General features: G+C 50.3%; 1 protein-coding gene across 3 annotated transcripts in view; it reads left to right on the forward strand.

Moving 5' to 3' along the window:
• ARHGEF18 (Rho/Rac guanine nucleotide exchange factor 18) overlaps positions 1-18640 on the forward strand; it is a 50303-nt gene that overhangs the window by 3462 nt on the left and 28201 nt on the right. For all 3 annotated transcript variants that reach the window (XM_085040660.1, XM_085040658.1, XM_085040659.1), the window contains exons 2-10: positions 3511-3647; positions 4058-4557; positions 6174-6384; positions 6987-7098; positions 7707-7764; positions 7983-8027; positions 8309-8389; positions 8755-8860; positions 9027-9201. In XM_085040660.1, coding sequence (XP_084896786.1) covers positions 3633-3647; positions 4058-4557; positions 6174-6384; positions 6987-7098; positions 7707-7764; positions 7983-8027; positions 8309-8389; positions 8755-8860; positions 9027-9201 — 1303 coding nt within the window. In that variant the 5' untranslated portion in view covers positions 3511-3632. The remainder of the gene's footprint in view (positions 1-3510; positions 3648-4057; positions 4558-6173; positions 6385-6986; positions 7099-7706; positions 7765-7982; positions 8028-8308; positions 8390-8754; positions 8861-9026; positions 9202-18640) is intronic.

Here is an 18640-nt window from a genome sequence, read left to right on the forward strand (position 1 = left end):
CAGCAGGAGATGGAATTATTTTTGTTTCTTGCCCCGTGATGCTCTTCATGGTTTCCCAACAGTCTCTATCCCTGACTGCTGGGAAATGCCCAGACATTTCCATCTTTCCTTCCTCCTGGCATTGTTTCACAGGGCAGAACTGCCCAGTGCCTTTGTCCTGCCACATTTGGTGTGGTCTTTCCCCAGTGGGAATGCAGACAGTGTTTGATGTTGGAGGATGTGACTGGTGTGGCCAGAGCTCACATCCATGTTTCCTCTGACATGTCCCCTCCCAGCGCCAGTCTGGTTCCAGGGTCATTCGGGGACATGCAACATCCTGCACCAAGCCAAGGGACAGGCAGGTGAGCATGGGACACTGCTGGCAGGGATTGTTCCAGTGCTGGCTGCTCCAGTGCTGTCACCTGCTGTGACCTGCTGTGACACTTGTGGGCGCAGCTGCAGTAACAGGCCTGTCCCAGGGAAATCAGCAGAGCTGGTTACAGGAGGGAGGGTTTGAGTGGAGGTCTGAACTGGAATTATGAACATTTCTGTTGGGATCCCAGTGGTCTTGGGCACATTTACAGCAGCATAAAGCCTTCTTCCTTGAGCCAGAGCAGCTCAGCCAGCTGATCCCACTGTCCCCACAGCATCAAATCCCCTGAGACCATCCCTGACTGTCACATGCCGTGGATGCTGGTCACTGCTTCCTTCCTCCCCACGCAGCAGTCCAGAGTCATCATGTTTCACCCGTGGGAAGCTCTGGCAAAGTTCAGGAACCATCCCAGCCCAGCCAGGATGCTTCCTCCCCAGCTCTGCCCTGGGAATTCCTCTGAGGAGGCTGCTCCCTGCAGCAATAACCTTTTATGGTTTCCAGCCAGAGATGAATTAAGCAACTGCAATACCTAATCTGCTTAATGTTCTCCTAAAGCAAACAGCATTTGTTCTTGAAAGTGTCATTTTGTTATCCCATCTCCAGCTTCAGCTGAGGAAAGGTGACTGCTGCTGGCTGCCAGTGCCTGGGGGGCTGAGATTCCCTGTCCCCTTGCCACCATGCTGGAGACTGGGTCCTTCGAAACGGGCTTGAGGGCAGAATGTGGGAGACTGAAGGGGCTCCAGAGCTTGCCACACTTGCTGACACATTGGTGGCCACCGTGATCATTGATCTGGGGATGTCCACAGCCCCCCAGTCCTGCCTCCCTCCTATGTGCAGTCCATGCTGGTCCTTCCTTGCCCATCATCCCACAACCTGAAGGTTTTTTATCCCCACGAGTGCCTCCATTATTCCCTTGCCCAAGTGCTGCTCCATGCATGGTGCCAGCCCAGCATCCGGAGCAGGAGCCCTGAAGTGCCATGCCTGGTGCTCACACATTGCCTAAAATGGTGTCCCCAATGCAGGCTGCCGCCTGTGTGCACCGCGTGCTGCTGTCCCGACCCCGCGCTTGCACGTCTGATTTATCGCGTGTTGAACCGAGTGTCTGAAGCCTCCAAGGAGGATTTAAGTCCTTTGGTGGGTCTGGATGGGGTCTGTTGACTGCAGCCTATGCCTTGGCCAAATCCTGAGCCCTGCGTGGCACAGGCAGAGCACAGGGAATATTTTCCAGGCCTCCGAGGAGCTGACTCTGTTCCAGGCATCCACTTTAGGGCTGTGAGGAGCCTGGTGCAGGCCCAGAGTAGCCTCGGCGGGATGGCTGGACCGTGTTTGGGAGGAAAAAACTCCTTGTTTTAGTTAAACCTTCAGGCCAGGGCTCTGGCCTCTGTCAGGCCACAGCCCTTGTCAGCTCCTGCTGCCTCCCAGGGCTTTGCTGCGTTCCCTGTGGGTAGTTCACTGCTGAAGGGATGGCAAGAGCAGGGAATCTCCTTTTTCTTTCTTCCTTGGACTTGTATGAGGGGAAGCAGCATTTGTCCTGGTCTCCCTGGGATGCTCCCCACCTCCTGGTTGCTCTTCCTGGGTTCATTCTACCTTAGCCTTCATCCCAGCCTGTTTGGGGGCTTCAGTGGCTTTCACTGCCCGCTGAGAGCTTTGGCTGCTGTTTCCTACAGGCTCATGCCAAAACCTGCACTGGTTCAAGGGTGTATTCACTTCAAAATGCTGATTTTTGATTGCAAACCTGAACCCAGGTGCACTGAGGAAAGCAAAAGGTGATGTTTAATAGCTCCCTAAATCTCTGCCAGTTGCAGATGCGGCTCAGGGCCATCCTGCACAAGAATTGGTCTATTCATTAAAAATGTCATGTGAAGTAATTTTTACAGCCTTGCTGGAAAGCCTGTTTCAAATTTTCCCTGGTCTTATAGCTAGAAACCTCCTAATTAAAATAGTGCCTTCACAGAGTGTTTTCTTTCTATATTATTTATAGTCCTTCACTTGAAACCATCACAGACATTTGGACACACCAAATGCTCCTTAAACAGAAAATCTGGCATCTGCAGTGTGCAGTGGGATCCAAGGAACAAACCTCCACACTCTCCCTCACGTTTGCTGCCTTTTTCTAGTTGGCACCATGCAATTCCTGGCTGAATTGTGTAGCTTTATAATCCACAGCAGGATGCAAGCTTCCCAAGAGTGTGTTTTTTAACAATGTCTTCCTCCTATCAATGCTTTTATGCTTGACTTTCCCAGAGTGTGATGGGTTTCTAGCAGTTTCTTGCTGTTTTTTCCCATTGGATAGATAGATACGGCTGCTTACAGTCTCTTGCTGCTGTTCTCTGCATCTTCAGAGATCCACCACAGTGCTTCAGCCAACAGCCTGGCTTTTTTCCCCTTGCCTCAGCTGTGTGTGTCTCTGTGAGTCATGCAATGGTTCAGAGATTGTGGCTAAGGCTTCTAGCGTGTCTCGCTCCATAGGAATGTGCTTCAGTCAGCCGGACCATCTATTGTACCACGAAACACATCCAGACCTTGTTTTTGTTCCTCAGTGAGTTATCAGATGGTGTACACACACTCAGGTTCATGCTCCTGCTTGGGGAAAATCCACAGGAGTGACCTGAAACCAGGAGAATTTTGTGCTCCCAGTATTGTTCTGTATATCCAGTGTTTTCTGGAGCCAGAAATGTGCCTCCAATTTGCCTCCCGTGTTGCTCCCAATTTGCTGCTGTGTTCTTTCTTCCTTTTGGATGAAAATAAAATTACTGTGGGTATTTTTATTCCTAGGTTTCTGATTCAAAGGACCATAATGTCAATAACAGACATCAAAATGTGCTTAATTCTTTTACTGTGGAAAAAGCCTCTGCAGCATAGGATATCTATGAGGGTCTGGCTGGAACCGTGCAAGCCTGGTCTCTGCCCTTGCACATGCTGCAGGGATGAGGTTTCTGTTGAGGGATGAGGATTCTGGTGGCAGGAAATCCCTGCACCAGGTTCCTACAGGATCAAGGCTGCTGTGGTCTGGAGAGTGCTCAGCATTGCCTGTCTGTGAAGGAGCAGACAGCATGTGGAGCATTTCAGTGCTGCCTGATGTCACCTGTGGGTGTGCAGCTGGTTTTCCATCCCTCCCAGATGTCTGGTTACCTGTTGTGACCTTCTCTGTGTTGCAGGGTCTGACTGCAAGCCATGCTTACAGGAATTCACTGATCACCGCAGCCCTGCCTTGGAATATCCCACCCCCAAAAGCTTCCTTCCATCCCTGATCGCTGAGGATGATTCCTTCTGCACCAGCATGGCTGAAGAGAAGGCAAGTGTCCTCTTTCCTGCTGCTGCTGCTGTGCAAGGCAGAGGCCAGGGGCAGCAAACAGAGACCACCCGGTCAGCACCATATCCAGAGGGGTTTGTGGTGGAGTAGGAATGGGGGAAATGAGTACTGATCTAGACTGTGGAGAAATAGATACAAGGTTATATTGCTGCTGGGAAAAATTGTACCTTTGTGTGGGAACACAAAGCTGCGGGGGAATAAGGCACAGAGGGACCCTGAGGTGGCAGGGCTGGGGCAAGCCTGGCTGTGAGGCGCAGTAGGGGACGGTGACTATCAGAAAGTCACTTGCCCTGCTCTGCATCATGAGTTCTGCACTGGAGGTGTCCCCTTTGCAGGATTGGTGCACCACAACAGCGCAAGGCTCTCAGATGGGATTTGTGCTGCCCTTGCAGGAGGACTCGTCTTCCACAGAGCTGGATGTCCCAGCAGCAGACTTGCACAGCAGCACGGAGGATCTCCTCTCAGACTCTGCTCTCCAAGGCACAGAGTATTACAAAGATCTGGGACTCCAGAGCCTGCCAACTGCCAAAGCAGAATCAGACACAGCAGCACAGCCAGAACAAGGATCCCAGACTGCGTCTGCCCTTCGCTCATTGGAAGAGAGACCAAGAGCTCTGAGCAAACTGTCTGTGGATGTTGCTTTTTCCAATCCCGTTTCCTGCTCGGTACGTTATGGAGAGGCCGACTGTCGTTTTCTGAACAAAGGCCACCTGTGCTCCTGTGCAGCGGTGCCAGATGATGGCACCAGCACTTCTGAGTGTCCTGCAGAGGCAGACAATGAGCTGGACCTGCAGGAAGCCCAGGATTCTTTCCCCACACTGGTGAGATCTATGTCGACCTCCCGGAGGCACAGCTGGGAGAGCCCTTTGTCACCCGTGGACTGCAGGCGCAGGTACGGCGGGACTGTGAGTGATGTTTGATGTACACAGTACAATGGAGGTGTGAGGCTGGAGACATCTCACTGCCTGGAGCTCCAGCTGCTGCTGGGTGGTCTCCCTTGCCTGTCGGCATTGGCCCAAAGCAGCTGGACACCCACTGCTCATGTTGGGTGGGGTGTGGAAGAGGAGGTGCTAGGGCAGCAAGAGGCTTTAATGTCTCCTTGGCTGTAGGAATACCCTCTTTTCCTGATGTAAGGGTCGGGAAGAGGATCTCTCATTTCTGTTTGGAGGGAACCTTGAACAGCATCAGTTACCCTGATGACCACCATCCTCTAACTCAAAGGGAATTTTTCCCATCAAAGAGGGATTAAGAGAGCTCAGTCAAATCCTTTTTCTTCTTGTCTGTGAGTTGGCTTGGTGGGATCTGTGCCTGCAAGCACTGTGCTGTCCTCCAGCCCTCTGCCCTCCACGTGGCTGCAGAGGAGGTGGTGTTTGTAGCATGATGCTGAGCTCTGGCCAGGAGCAGAGTCAGGCCTGGCATTCCTGCCATCCTCTGCTCCTGCCATGTGAATGCCTTGAGCTCTGGGTTCTTACATGAATGCTTTCCCTGCTGACAAATATATTGATCTCCCAGCCGACTGGGATTTAGGTGCAAGCCGGCAAAGACTATTTTTATCTATCCACCTTATATGGTGCCCTAAAATTATCTCAGCCTGAAATCTTGGCAGTTCTTTATCAAGCTCAGACTTTGGTTTTCAGACCTATTGTTGTCCCATGTGCCATGGATCACTCACAGTTTATGCTCTAACAGGCACATGAGTAACAGTGGCACAGAGCGGCTGTTGGTGTCAGAGACACGTTCTGTCCTCTCGCTGGGTGATGAAGCACATGTGAGCAGGAGGCCAGGGAAGGGGAATACACCCCACTGTTCCCTAAGCAAATGCTTCCTGAAGCCAGCAGGAATGAAGTGACAGTGATCTGCAGACAGAACCCATGGAGAGACTAAGATTTTCCGCTGAGCTCTATCCATCATTTTGCTCCTGTGTTGTCATCACTGCAACAGTACTTGGTGTGCAGGACACTGGGGCACTGAGGGAGCTAGTCCACCCCTCATTTCCCAGAAAATAATTTTTTCCTTTCTTAAAGCTGGACCCTGGTGGGAGCAGGATTTATGGCTCCCACAGTGGAGCAGGATTTATGGCCACAGTGGTGATGTGATAAACAACATCATCCGCCACTTCTAAATGCCCAGAGGGACTTTCCTGGATGGCAGCTGACAGGGCAGCAGCTCTGGGGCAGGCAGGACAGGCTGCTGCCAGGCTGACTGCACAGTCTCAAGGGTTGCTAAGAGATCAGTGTGAGCCATCCAGCACTAAACATCCTGGGTCACCAAGGAGCTGGGGACTCACTGGTGGCCGCCAGAGAGGCTGCTTTTAACAGGCTCAGGACTTGGTGTCCAGGCTGACACTTCCTGTCATTTCCTTTCCCACATGCCTGCTGTGGTGAGCCTCCTTGTCCCAGTGGGATGAGCTTGTTATGGCCACCCAGCCAAGGACATTGCAGGGGCTATGCCATGCCTGGCACAGTGGGTCAGATCTGCTCAACTGGCTTGTTCCTCCCCCCTGCTTAGGTTCAGCCTGGATGTCACAGAGCTGGGCAGTGACCCAGAGCAGGACGATGTGGAGAAGAGGAGCCAGTTGTGCCTCCAGCCTCACGTGTCCCTTCAGCTGCCCAAAGGGGAGCTGGGAGCCTGGAGCAGCAGCCAGGGTGGCAAAGTGATCAAAGTGGAGATAGAGCCGCTGCGCCCAGGACTCGCGGGCCGCCCTGGTGTGCAGGAGGTGGTGAGTGTGGAGCGCTGTGCATGGGGCAGCAGGGTGAGCTGGGGGTGCAGAAGGCACACACAGGTGTCAGCTGCAGGCTGGACTGCCAGTGTGGAACCAGGAGGTCTGTGGGGATCTCAGCAAGGATGGGCTTTTCCAGATAAACTGCCCCATCTGGTGGGATAAAAGCCCAGGGAGCTGGCTGTAGCACAGCCCTCTTTTCCCATATATCTAGCTGGAATTTCTCATGTGCAACTTGTGCCTGTTGCCTCTTGTCCTGTCACTGCACCTCTAAGAAGAGTCTGGCTCCATCTTCTCTCTAATCCTCTGTCAGGTAGCTGAAGACAGCAGTGTCACCCCACTTACACACTGGGGAATGTGCTTTAGACTCAATTAATATTAAAGGGACAATTGCAACATGTCAAATAAAAGTGAGAAGTGTCTAATAAGGTTTTAGCCACAAGTGTAATTTGTTCCAACCTCCCTAGAGCCCACAAACATCATACCCTGTCCTGCATCATAACCCTGACAAAACAAGGGGGAAGGGGTGAGGAATGAGCTATGACAGAGGCTCCCTTGCTGCACAAAGCACCAAAAATGTCTGTGACTTTTTACTTCTCCAGAAATGTGTCAGCAGTGGGAAGAGACTGAGGTCCATGTCTGTCCCATTAGCCTGTGAAAGCGTTGCCTCCCCCCAGATTCCTCACAATTTCAACACTTCTCTTCCAGTGGAAGGTTGGTATAGACCCTATGCCATTAAATGGGTTCAATGTATGATTAACAAGATAAAAAACCGGAGCTGTAGCCTCTGCAAGCCCAGACATCCTCTGCTTTCTTTTCCACGTGGTCCCAGGAGCTCCTGAAACACAAAGCCAAGCTGGCTTTGAGTCTGGCCCTTGCTAGCAGTGCAGTCTCAGCTCAGCCATGCCCACCCCTAGTGACAGACTGCCAGATAACCTGCCTGTGTCTGGTGCATTGGTCACTCCCTACTCAAGTCCCACCTGTGAGGATTGGCCTGGAGCAGAATGTAGAGATTTCAGAGCCTGGGAAGTGGAGGGGAGGCTGGCTGTCCTGGAGAGGGGCTGTGGGGAAGCTATTCTCTGCAGCAAATATAATGCCGACTGTGGAGGGGAGAAGTAACACAGAAAAGTGATGTAGCCTTCGCCCCCCCTACAGAAACTCAGAGCAGAATCTCCCTCCCTAACTTCTCTTGGCATTTATTCCTCACCAATTAAGACAGAAAGGGAGTCTAGCAACATTAACAGGGTACAGCTGCATAGATTGCAACGTGGTGCTCTGCAAAGGCAAACCAGGATCCCTGCTGAGAGTGTTTTGTGTTCCAGGTGTTGAACCGCCTGCTCTGGAGATGCTGGAGAAGGACCACGTGTCCCCAGACCACGTGTAGGTATTGTCAGTCCTGGCTGGTTTGAGATGAAGGCTATTTTTGAGTGTATCTGAGCTACTGGGGATGCAACAGCAAAGGAGATCCCACTCCATGCTGGGCACAGCACAGCTGAGTAGCTGGTAATAAACCAGCACCTGAGGCTTAGTGGGGTGTAGAATGTCTCTGCAAGGACATTTTCTAATCCCTTGCTTTTCTCTTGCCCCATCCTTGGTAGGTTAATTGTCCAGAAGGTACTTCAGGAGCTGAAACATTACCATGGGTAAGTGTGTCTGGGAGGGGGACCTCTGGGGGTGGTCACAGGTCTGCCTAAGACCCACCTGGTGAAGGACATTTGGTCCCTTGAGGGGCAAATCCCCAGGGTACCAAAATAATTGATTTATCTCAGTGAAACTAGGGTGGAATTGCAAGAAGGGGCATTTCATGTGCTTCTTCTGTAACTCTAAACATGTTCCTGCCCCATCCAGAAGATTAGACTTTCAGCTGACCCAAAAGTTCTGCTCTTTTGTTCTTTGCCGTGTCTGATGCCTTTTCCCTGCCCAGGGTGAAGCAAAGAGCTTGTGTGCAAGAAGGCAGTGACTCTTCCCAGCAGAACATCACTTGGTTTGAGTTCCTGTCTAACGAGTAAGTGACACAGTGAGTGACACACACACTTTGTCTTCTGACAGCAGACTTATTTCTCCATCTATGTTCCACTGCCCTGCTAATCCTGCAGATACCAGTGCCCTGCAGGGCACTGGTATCTGCAGGGGTTCAGCCAGGAGTGTGGCACTGAACAAAACTTGCACACACAGTTTGAAAGTTCAGCTCCTTATTTGCAAGTGTCATTAATAAATTACATGGCTGATGCCAAACCAGATCCTCCCGGAGATGGAAACTCAGGCTTGGGATCCTAAAGTAATGCTCCAATGAACTTCACCAGTGATGTCCCTGATCTGGGCCTGGTCAGTGAATTTCCTCTTTTTTACAACGTTTTGGTCTCCTTTCAGAAATGAGGACAGTGGGAAGAGTGATAAAGCAGAGAAAGGCACAAAGGTGATGCGACGTCTGAGTTCCCTGCGGAGCCGAGTCACCGGATCCTGGCAGAAGGATAAGGTGAGGGAGAGATGTTGAATTTGTGGAAGAAATTGTTAAACTCTTCAAGTAGAAAATCCCACTGTACCTGCTGCCCACCAGCTTTCTGCTCATTTGCACCAGCTGGGAAAGGAATGTGTGGGCAGTGCGAGGCCTGTGACTGAGCTGTGTTCTTCTCTCCTGCCAGGGTAAGAACAAAGAGCAGCCCAAGGAGAGAGAGAAGGAGAAAGAGGCAAAGGAGACAAAAGAGAGGTGGAAAGATATCAATGGGCACCAGCTCGTGCCAGGTGTTTTCTCCAGTTGCACCAGCTGCTCACTGTGTGCCAAACCTCTTGGGAATAAAAGTGGTCTGCAGTGCCTGAGTGAGTATGGCTGTCACTGCCTGGCTCTGCCCCAGCCTGTGCTCCCTGCCTGCCCCAGGCTGGCTCTTCTCCTGCCTAAACCAGCCCCCTGGATTGCTTCACTTCTCTGCCTGCCTCGACTCTACCCCACCACCCTGCTTGGTCTGGCTTGGTTGTTTCTCCAAATAGTCTAAATGGTCTTTAAATCCTGCCTGGTAATAATTTATCCTCATTTTCTTTGGCCACTTGACCATTTCCTGCCCCCTTCCCCCAAGGAGGGTTCGAAGTCAGCTCTTACTAATTTTTTTTCTGTCATGAAGTTCTGCTTTGCCTGAACAAATATCCCAATTGCCTGAGTGTAGATGGATCTTTTAGGCTGTTTTACATGGCTGCAGTGATGTTTCAGCTCAGCATCTGCCCTGTGCATGGGCACAGGGACTTCTAGAGCATCCAAAACTTTATTAACTAACAAAAAGTCTAATGTTGCCTCCCAGGACCTGCATGGGTGAGACTGTTGCTTTTTGGCTCTAAGTAGTGCCAGTGTGCATGAGCCTCTGTGCTCCCACTGCATTCACTGTGGCATGGCTTTGGCTGACAAACCCTGTCCCTCCTCTTTGGGGCAGGTACTCAGGGCACTGAAGAACATTTTAATTCCCAAGGGATTGTCTGTGGGCAGAGAAAATTTTCTCAAAATGAAAGAATTGCTCTCTTTCTCCACCCTGTACCCTCAAGCAGTGCTTGCTCTCTCAGAGGCTCTAAAGGTCAGTAAAACCTTTCTGGGGCATAAGGGGACTGGCTGCCCTTGGACACGTGTGGTGAGAAATATATTTTCCCTTCAGGGCAGCTGGAGGGAAATTGAAAAGGGGCGCAGAGCTGGCTATTAGCGAAAAGTAGGAAGCAGGGAGCTGAATAAGAGCTTTGTGGTTATTTAGAGAAAACCTAAATATTATGGGAGGAGGCAGAGTTATGCCTTGTCATTTCTGTGTGAGGAATCTCACAGCAAAGGCTCCATTTGCAGTCCTGCACACTGCTTCTCAAAAATACTTTAAACTGGGAGGATACAGACAGTCCCTGATCCCCATGAGCATGGAGCCATGCTCTGTATGGTCTTGGGAACTCTGAGGGCATTGTTAGTGTGAATGATTCTTCTCTGGACAGCCCCCATGGAGATCTGTGATGTGGAGTTGGAGTTGGCTGTTGAAATGGGAGTGTGGCTCAGCATGGCTTGTCCATCATAAACGAACAGGGATTGGACACGAGTGATAGTAACTTTCACTTTGTTTCTGAGCCCTTCCGCATGAAATCTGTGTTCTGTCTTGTGAACATTCAGGAGAAAATCTCCATGGTGGCTGAGGCACTGGTTTGTGTTTGGGACTCTGTGACATGTCCTTTGGCTCTCAGCTGCCCAGGCTAATGCAGGCAGCAGAGCAGCACAGCTTGTTTTATCATGTTCCCTTTGCAGTGGCTTGAACTGAGGCTGAGCAATATTGGGCAGGGTTCTGAGATGTCTGTTAAAATTAATGGCCTGTCTGTGGTGAGAGCTGGGCTGGGACTTGTGCTATGACAGCTGATGGCCTGAGAGTGCCTATATTTGGATGATGCTCGGCTGAAACTTTGCGAGCTGCTGCTGAGCTGGGAGTTGATATCAGCAGCTCCCGTTACTGCAGCTCGGAGCAGTGTGTGGTCTCCTGACTAGCCCCTGATAGAGCTCTGGAACAGCAAGCTCCGGGGCCACCGGGAAGCAGGAGCAGCAGGCCGACTTTTCAGAAGTGTGAGCTGCTCTGAGCAGTGGCTGCTGCCAGGATGTGAGGATATTTGGCTGCACCTCTTGTTTTCTCCTCGTGAACTCACATTTGACTATCCCCATGCCTTGGCCCCCGGCCAGCCCTCGGCCCCATCGCTGGTCAGGTGCTGCTGTTGCTGTTGCTGTCTCTGTGGTATTTTTAACTGCAGCACCACCACGTGGTCCAAGGCAAAACGGGCTCATGGAAAACACAGGAGAAGATGGTGGTTAAGGAAAGAAATAAGCTGAAAGGGGAAGAAGGATGGGGGGAATGATTGCAAGCCTGAAGTCTTTTCACTGTCCAGTAGACACCAAAATTCTGGTGACTTCCATGGCTGTGATGAACTAGAGGAGTGAGAGGTCTTACTAGAGACAGTAACAACAGGAGGAATTCTGCATTTAAATCAGAACAAAGAAACACTGTTTTATGCTAGAAACACGTGTGAGCTTTGAAGAAAGTGGGCAGCTCAGATAGCCTGGTACATGGTAACTCGTTTCTCTCTCAGACTGATTCCTCCCATCTATCTTCACCCCACACAACACAGAGTCTCGCAAGGAAGGAGGCTGTGCTGTGTGTCGAGGATAGAGATGCAGGAGAGTCTCTGCAGTTCACAGATGTGCTGTTAGCAGCCTGGCAGGGATGAAAAACAAAGAGGAATGATTGCAGTCACAGGATCTCAACAACAGCGGCCACCCAAACTCTGCTGTTACGTAAGCTGTGAGACTCCAGGTTTATTGTTCACCTGGAAATGAGAAAACTCCTCTTGAGCCTTTGCTATCACGGGTAGTGAAGATTCTGTGCCTAAATTAATCCTGTCTTATAAACATGCTTCCAGAGTTTATGCAACAAGAGTTAGATGAGTCCCAGGGAAGCCCTGACAGGAGGAGAGCTCTCCAAGCAGGCTGTGCCATGGAGGCAAGCCAGGGATATGCTGTGAAATACAGATGGAAGGAGGATTGCTTCCCTTGAGCTTGAGAACTGGGGTAGAGGTGGGTCTTCGACATCTTATTTAGTTGACAGTCACATCTCTACTACTTCATGGGAAAGACAGAGCCCGGGGCCCCCACAGGGGTGTCAGATTGTCCATCCTCTTCAAAAGGAAACCTAGAGCTGCCACCAAAATTAGTAGGCTTCAGACAAACTCCTCTTCTTTAAGAGAGGGGGCTCAGTTTAATGAATCTTCCTGAACAATACAGGCTGGACTGTCCACCTGTCCTAGGCTGACCCTTGCTGGCTGCTTCAGTGCACTGGCTGATCTCTAACTGGTTGCTGTAACAATTGGTCTCCAGGACTTACTTAAGGCTCATTGTGAAAGAGGTTTGGAGAACCATTTCCTTTCTCACGCATAAGAGAGAGGACACAGGTCTCCGCAGTTTGTCAGGCAAACATCCCCCATCCATGGCCAAGGAGCAGCCAGAATAGCTTTTGGTTTAGACCTGAAATTTGGTGTGAAATTCACCTCTTAATTGGCACTGGTGCCTGCACACTTTTGGTTTTAGGATTCCCAGTGCAGCACCAAAAAGCTAATAGGTGAAGGACAGTTTTGGCTTATGATAAGGAAGAATTACTTGATTTTCTATCCTGAAATTTCTGTTCATAGCCCACACAGAGTCCTGAGAAATCTGAAAAGCAGCCGGCAACCTGGAACTTTGCATTTCCGGAGAGAGACACAGCTGCCAAAAACCTTCTGGTTTGGGGGGAAAAAGGAGGTTTGGCTGCCGTAACATGAAGACAGTGATAAATGGACTGGGAGTCCCACTTGGAATAAACTATTACTGACAGGAGTCCAAACAAACAGAGGCAAAACCAGAGCCGCTGTGTCTGGCTGTGGGTTGAGGTGGTTCTGAGCCAAGGGAGCAGGATCTGAGGCAAATGTGAAAGCAGCTGTAGCGCTGGTTGCAGAGGAAACACTGACTGAGCTGTGTCCTGACACACAGCTGGCTCAGCCAACATGACAGGGTTTAGAAAAGGAAACCAAAGTACATCCTATTGTCAGTGCTTCTCCTTTTCTGTTTGTTACTTTCTTTTTGTATCTGGGCAGTACTACCTTGATCTGGAACATCTTCAAGGGCTGCTCCTTCCATTCGCTGATTCGCTGATCCCAACCTCAGGATCTTGTACACTTGGGCTGACAAATGCATAAGGCTGCAGGACAGCAATTGACCTGAGACACATTCAGCAAGAAATCTTTTGTTATTACAGAATTACAGAGGATTAGACAGTTGGTGCTCTTCTCTTCTTTGCAATCCAAACCTTAGCTCTAAGCTATGGAGTCTTGGAGCTGGCTGCTGTACCAGATTTTGCACTGATTTTGTGGCGATGCCCTGAGGCTGCACAAGCACAGCACGTTCTCTCCATGACAGCTGCAGTTGGGCAATCTGCAGTGCTTTACTTTTATATTACACCAAAGCACAAAGTTTGAAGTGCCTAAGGATTAATCAGTCACCAAGCGACAGCCAGCTGTTTACCCCCAAACCGCTTTATTCAATGATCATTTCTCTGTAGTGCTGACAGGCCCCAATAAACAACTGGGACCTCGGTGTACTCAGTCCTGCAGAGAAGCAGCACGAAAGGGAACATTTTGGAAAAGCTTGCAACTATGAGACGAAGATAAAAATAAAATCGATTAAACAGGTGGCAGTGTGGAAACCAGAGACCACATTGGCCCCATAGCAGGATTTCATCACATATCCGGCCCAAACAGTGGCAGACACTTTCAAAGCAGCACGGGAAAGCTGCAGGATGGATTTTGAGAGGGAGGTTTGCTCTGTAATCATGTATGTTGTGTTTTCAAGCTCAACAGGCAAGTAGGATACGTGTGATTCAAAATATGACAAGCTTTCAATCAGTACTGTAAATCCTCAGAGTGAAATCAGGAGGTGAGGTTGGGTGGAGAGCTATTCCCAGTTTTCCGCCCTGCACTGAATACTCCAGCAGCCTGGTGCTAGTACACCAAACCTTACTGGTGCTAGGGAAAACGTGTTTTTTTCCAGCAAGCAGTTTGGTTCTATGAGTCAGTGCATGGATCCGCTGCTAAGGAAGATAATTCCCCTTTGCTCTCATCATTTGTCTGTGCAGGGGTCACTGACAAAGGCCTGGGAGGCACTTGCTGTTGAGGGGGGGATAGGGAATCCAGTGCCTGCCAACCCTCCAGGCACCCCAGCCTGGCCTTGGCAGGGTGTTCTTAAACACTTCAGCACATTGGGATGGCAAATCCCACAGGGCTTTTAATAACAAATTATGTATTTCCAGTCCCAGGCGCTGTGCAAACACATGAAGTGCCATGCTGAGGGTGTCACTGGGGTGCCAAATCCCATTCGTTAGGGGCCTCTTTAGTCTGGGAGCAACCGTGTGCCCTCCATGAGAGGAAAATGTAGGCTAAGGAGGACCATGTGCCCTCCCTGAGGGGAAAACGCAGGTTGGGGGTCATGCGTCTTCGCTCAGAGAAGTCACAGGTTCTGGGCTGTGACTTCTGTATTGTGTCCTCCTTGAGGAAAAAATGTGGGCTTGGGGTGGCCGTGTCCTTCCTTGAGGGGAATGTGCAGGCTGTGGATGTTCCTGCTGTCCCTGAGGGAGACATGTAAGTTGGGGGCGCTGTGCAGTTCCTGAGGAAAAGTGCAGGCCATGGGTGGCCATGCCTCCCTGAAGGAGGAAGGAGCAGGCATGTGCCCTCCCTGAAGATGATGGATGCACAGGCTGAGGATGCTTGTGCCCTCTGTGAGGGAGACATGTGGGTTGGGAGCCCTGTGCCCTCCCTGCAGGAGGAAGGAGCTATGGGAGGCCATGTGCGCTCCCTGAAGGAAAGCATGGGCTGTGGGTAGCTCTGCTTTACCTGAGGGAAAGCACGGGGCTGGGGGAATGCATGCCCTTCCTGAGGGGGAAGACAGGGCTATGGGTGGCTCTAAGCTCCCTGAGGAGCGGGTAGAGTGGCTGTGTCCTCCATGAGGGGAACAAACGGGTTGAGGGATGGCATGGAGGGTGCTCCCCACTCTGAGGGGCACCCTGCCTCAGGGGAGGTGAGGGCTGTGGGTGGTCGTGTGCCTTGCTGAGGGAAAGCATGGCCTAAGGGTGGCCATGTGCCCTCCTTGGGGAGCGGGCACAGGCTGCTGGTGCTCATGGCGTTCCTGAGGGGCAAACACGGGCTGAGGATGTTTACGTGCCTTCCTTGAGAGTAGTGTGCAGGCTAAGGATGCTCACGTCCCTCCCTGAGGGAGAAGAGCGGGCTATGTGGGGCCAGTACCCTCCTTGAGGGGACGGTGCAGGGTATGGGTGCTCGTGCCCTTCCTGAGGGGAAAACACGGGGTTGGGGTGTCCCTGTGCTGTCCCTGAGGGGAAGGCGCGGGCTCAGGGTGTCCGTATGCCCTCCCTGAGGAGAAGGCGAGAGCTAATGGTGCCCCTGTCCTACTCCTGAGGGAAAAACACGGGCTCAGTGTGTCCGTGTACCCTTCCCTCAGGGTAAGCGCTGTTCCCTCGCTGCTCCCGCAGGAGCAGGACCCAGCGCGGCCGTGCCGCCCCGCGCAGGCGCACCCTCGTCCCCATTTTTCCTTCCGGGACACGGGGGCGTTTCCTGTTGCTGTGGCGGCGGCTCCCGGGACCGAGAGGGAACCGGCAGCTCCCCGGGGAGTCCGGTAAGACACCGGGCTGTCAGCGCGCCCGCCGGCCCCCGGCTCCGCTCCCCCCCGGCCCTAGCGAGCCCCCGGGCACCGGCACCCCCTCCCCGGGGCCGCGGCGCGATGACCGCCCGGCCCCAGTCCCTGTGCGGGCAGCGGGGGCTCACAGGGCTCCAGGGCGTCCCGGCGTTCGGCGGGGGCAGCGGGTTGATCTTCGCTTTGTCCCAATCCCGCAGGTTTACAGCCGTCCCGACCTTTGCAGCTCACGGCTTCAGCTGCGGGACGGGACGCAGCTTGAAAGATGCAGTGTTTACATTAGAAACCTCTTGTAGGGGCTGCCGAAGGAGTGAAAAACGTTGCTGTGTGCGGTAGGGAGGCGAGCGGCTGTAGTGTGTTAAACAGAGTCTCTTTATGCCACAGCTGGAGTCTGAGCATCCTTGTGATCATTAAATCCCGCAGCTCGTATTCTTGTTTCTCACACATATTGTATGTACTGGTGCCGCAGCAGCGAGAAAAGTCTGCGATATTCGTGAAAAGACCTTAAAATGCGTTAGGAAAAAAAATGGTGAAAACTTCCACTTGTCCACAATCGCGAAGACTGACCCATTTTAAATATTCCACGGCCCCGGCTCCTTGGGGAGAGGAGCGGGAGATGATATCAGCTTAGCTTGTGTGTGCTGAAAGGAAACGCCAGCAGGAGATAGGAGTGGTGATGGATTTTGGAGGAGGAGCGGGGAAACAGGCAGTGATTCGAACAAATAGCTTTCTGAATGTTTCTGGTACTATATTTTGTGTTGCTGCTCTAATAAATAAGCATAATTTCTAAATATTGCTTGAAGATGTTGTGTGTCACCAAGAGACAGAAGGGCTGCTGCTTAGTTCCTTCGTATTCCCCTCTTAAGAGGGTTTTGTGGGAGGATTTTTTATTTGGCACTTTTAGTTGAAATTTTAAAATGTAATAGTTTGTCTTTGGCATGATAAAAATAAAAGAAACCCGTGAAACATGGCTCTCAAGCAGGAGCCATCGGACATTGTGTGTTGTAGTTCCACCTACTGTTTACCTATGAAATATTTTAAATACCTTTTATGATTGTCATAGTTGCTGCTTCAGTTTTGTATCGTAGACTGGGGGAAGGGTTCAGTGGGTGAGAACTGAATTGGGACTCCTGCTTCTTTTAGTATAACGTGGATTTTATGTGTCACTGTTTAAAAACCAGAAACATAGGTTGTTTGTGTGTTTCTCTGCCTAAACATGGCCTCCAGAACTTGCGGTGTTGGGAATCACACAACCCCTCTCTCTGCTTCATCCAGCTGATATTTTGACGATAAAACCAGATACAGCGAGAAAGTAATTATAGATTGTTTTGGAGACAAAGAGGAATGCTCTAACAGGGAGGCTGAAACTTGATAATTTAGTGCTGTTGCTCTCTGGCGTGGACTGTCTCTGTTTCAGAATGTGAAGTATCTCATCTCCCTGCACCCTTTCAGTTTTTGGTTTCTGCCTCTGCGTAATTAGGCAAGTGAGAAAACAAGTAAACATCGACCACCAGAGCCACTAGGACAAAGTTAAATCTACTCTGAGTTCCTGAAGGTACCTGACCTGGATTTACCCTGTACAGAAACTTCCTTGTGTTCCACTGAAACGCTTCCTCTTTCCTGGGGAGTTTTATCACAGTCACTCTGCTTTTTCTGGAATGCTGTGATGCTTTGAAATGTTTCTTGGCCACTGTGTTGTGTATCTCTTTATATTCAGTGTTTATCATTTATAGGCGGGTTGTTTCCTTTGTCAGTTCAAGAGGGAGGAGTTCCCTGTATGGGAAGGAGGGATTACCTTTTTCCCTGAAGCACTGGACAGTTGAAAACAGGGAAAAAAAATTAAAATTACTGATTTCACAATGAAATTATTTTGTCCTTGGCTCTCTTCTGCTGGTTGGATTTCAGAGGTGGTGAATATATCCTTAGTATTGAAAAGGGGGCTTGAACTCCTTGTATCATTACAATCACTGTTAAAATCTGTCCCTGTTTGAACTTAGCTGCCTAAAGTGTTTTTTTTTTCTTTTAATCTGCCATTTAAAAAATAAACAAAATATTTGAGATAAAGAAAGACAGTAGTTCAATTTTAGATTAATCACAACATTTTTGTCTGTTAGTTGTTGTTTGCAAATGGCCTTTTAAGAGTTATTAACGGCAGTACCATTCCAGACCAAAGGTCAGGGTCATAGCGCTCATAATGTCTGGTGAGTCATAGATTTGTCCTGGGATCCAATTCTGGAAGACATTTATAGGATATTGGCAGTGTCTGATCCCCTGGAAGGTATTCCTGCTGTGGGAAAAAAATGTCTTTGCCTGTCCCTTTCCAGCCAGGTTTGATGCCCTCTCATACTGTCAGCTGGGCGTTGTCATATCTTGTCCAGTAAAATTCTCCTAAGTTGTAAATTACTTTCTGTGAGCCTTTGGGAAAACAGCTCATTAATAAAGGAAGGTTTTTTGTTATACCAGATATTAAATTAATTACCCTCAGTCATGAACAGCATCTTTTCTGATGTTTATGAGCCTTTTAGTCTTAAATATTTCTTTGCTGGTTGAGGTCCTTGCTTTAGTCACTCTCTCATTAGGTCATTGTTGGCACTGGCCCCTGCAAAATGCTTCAGAGGGAGTGACAGTCCCTGTAGTAAGCAGATCTGGGATAATGTGATGCTCCCAAAATTCTCAGCCTTAATTCCAAAACAGTTGATTAAAGCCCAGAAACAACTGTGGTGGGTTTGCTCAGTTTCCACACCGTGAGTGGTTCAGTTGCTCTAGTACCTTTAGCTGTGGTAGTGGTGCTTCTGTCCCCATCCAGTCGAGGTGATCCAACTCCTTGGACCTTCCAGTGTGTTTGCACTTTTTCTGGTGTTGTCAGCACTGGCCAGAGCTGCAGCCCTTCTGCATAGTCTGTATCAAGAGTAAATCCTTCAGAGGGTCTGTTTCTCCCTGCCAGATTAATTTTCTTGCTGTTCTGTGAGTGATTGAGGGAGAAGACAGGGAGGAGCCTGGGTGCAGTCCTCTGAGTTTTTATCTCTGCCT

This window comes from Lichenostomus cassidix, chromosome 28 (genome assembly GCF_008360975.1).
Source record: "Lichenostomus cassidix isolate B80296 chromosome 28, HeHo_3.0, whole genome shotgun sequence".
Taxonomy (NCBI): domain Eukaryota; kingdom Metazoa; phylum Chordata; class Aves; order Passeriformes; family Meliphagidae; genus Lichenostomus; species Lichenostomus cassidix.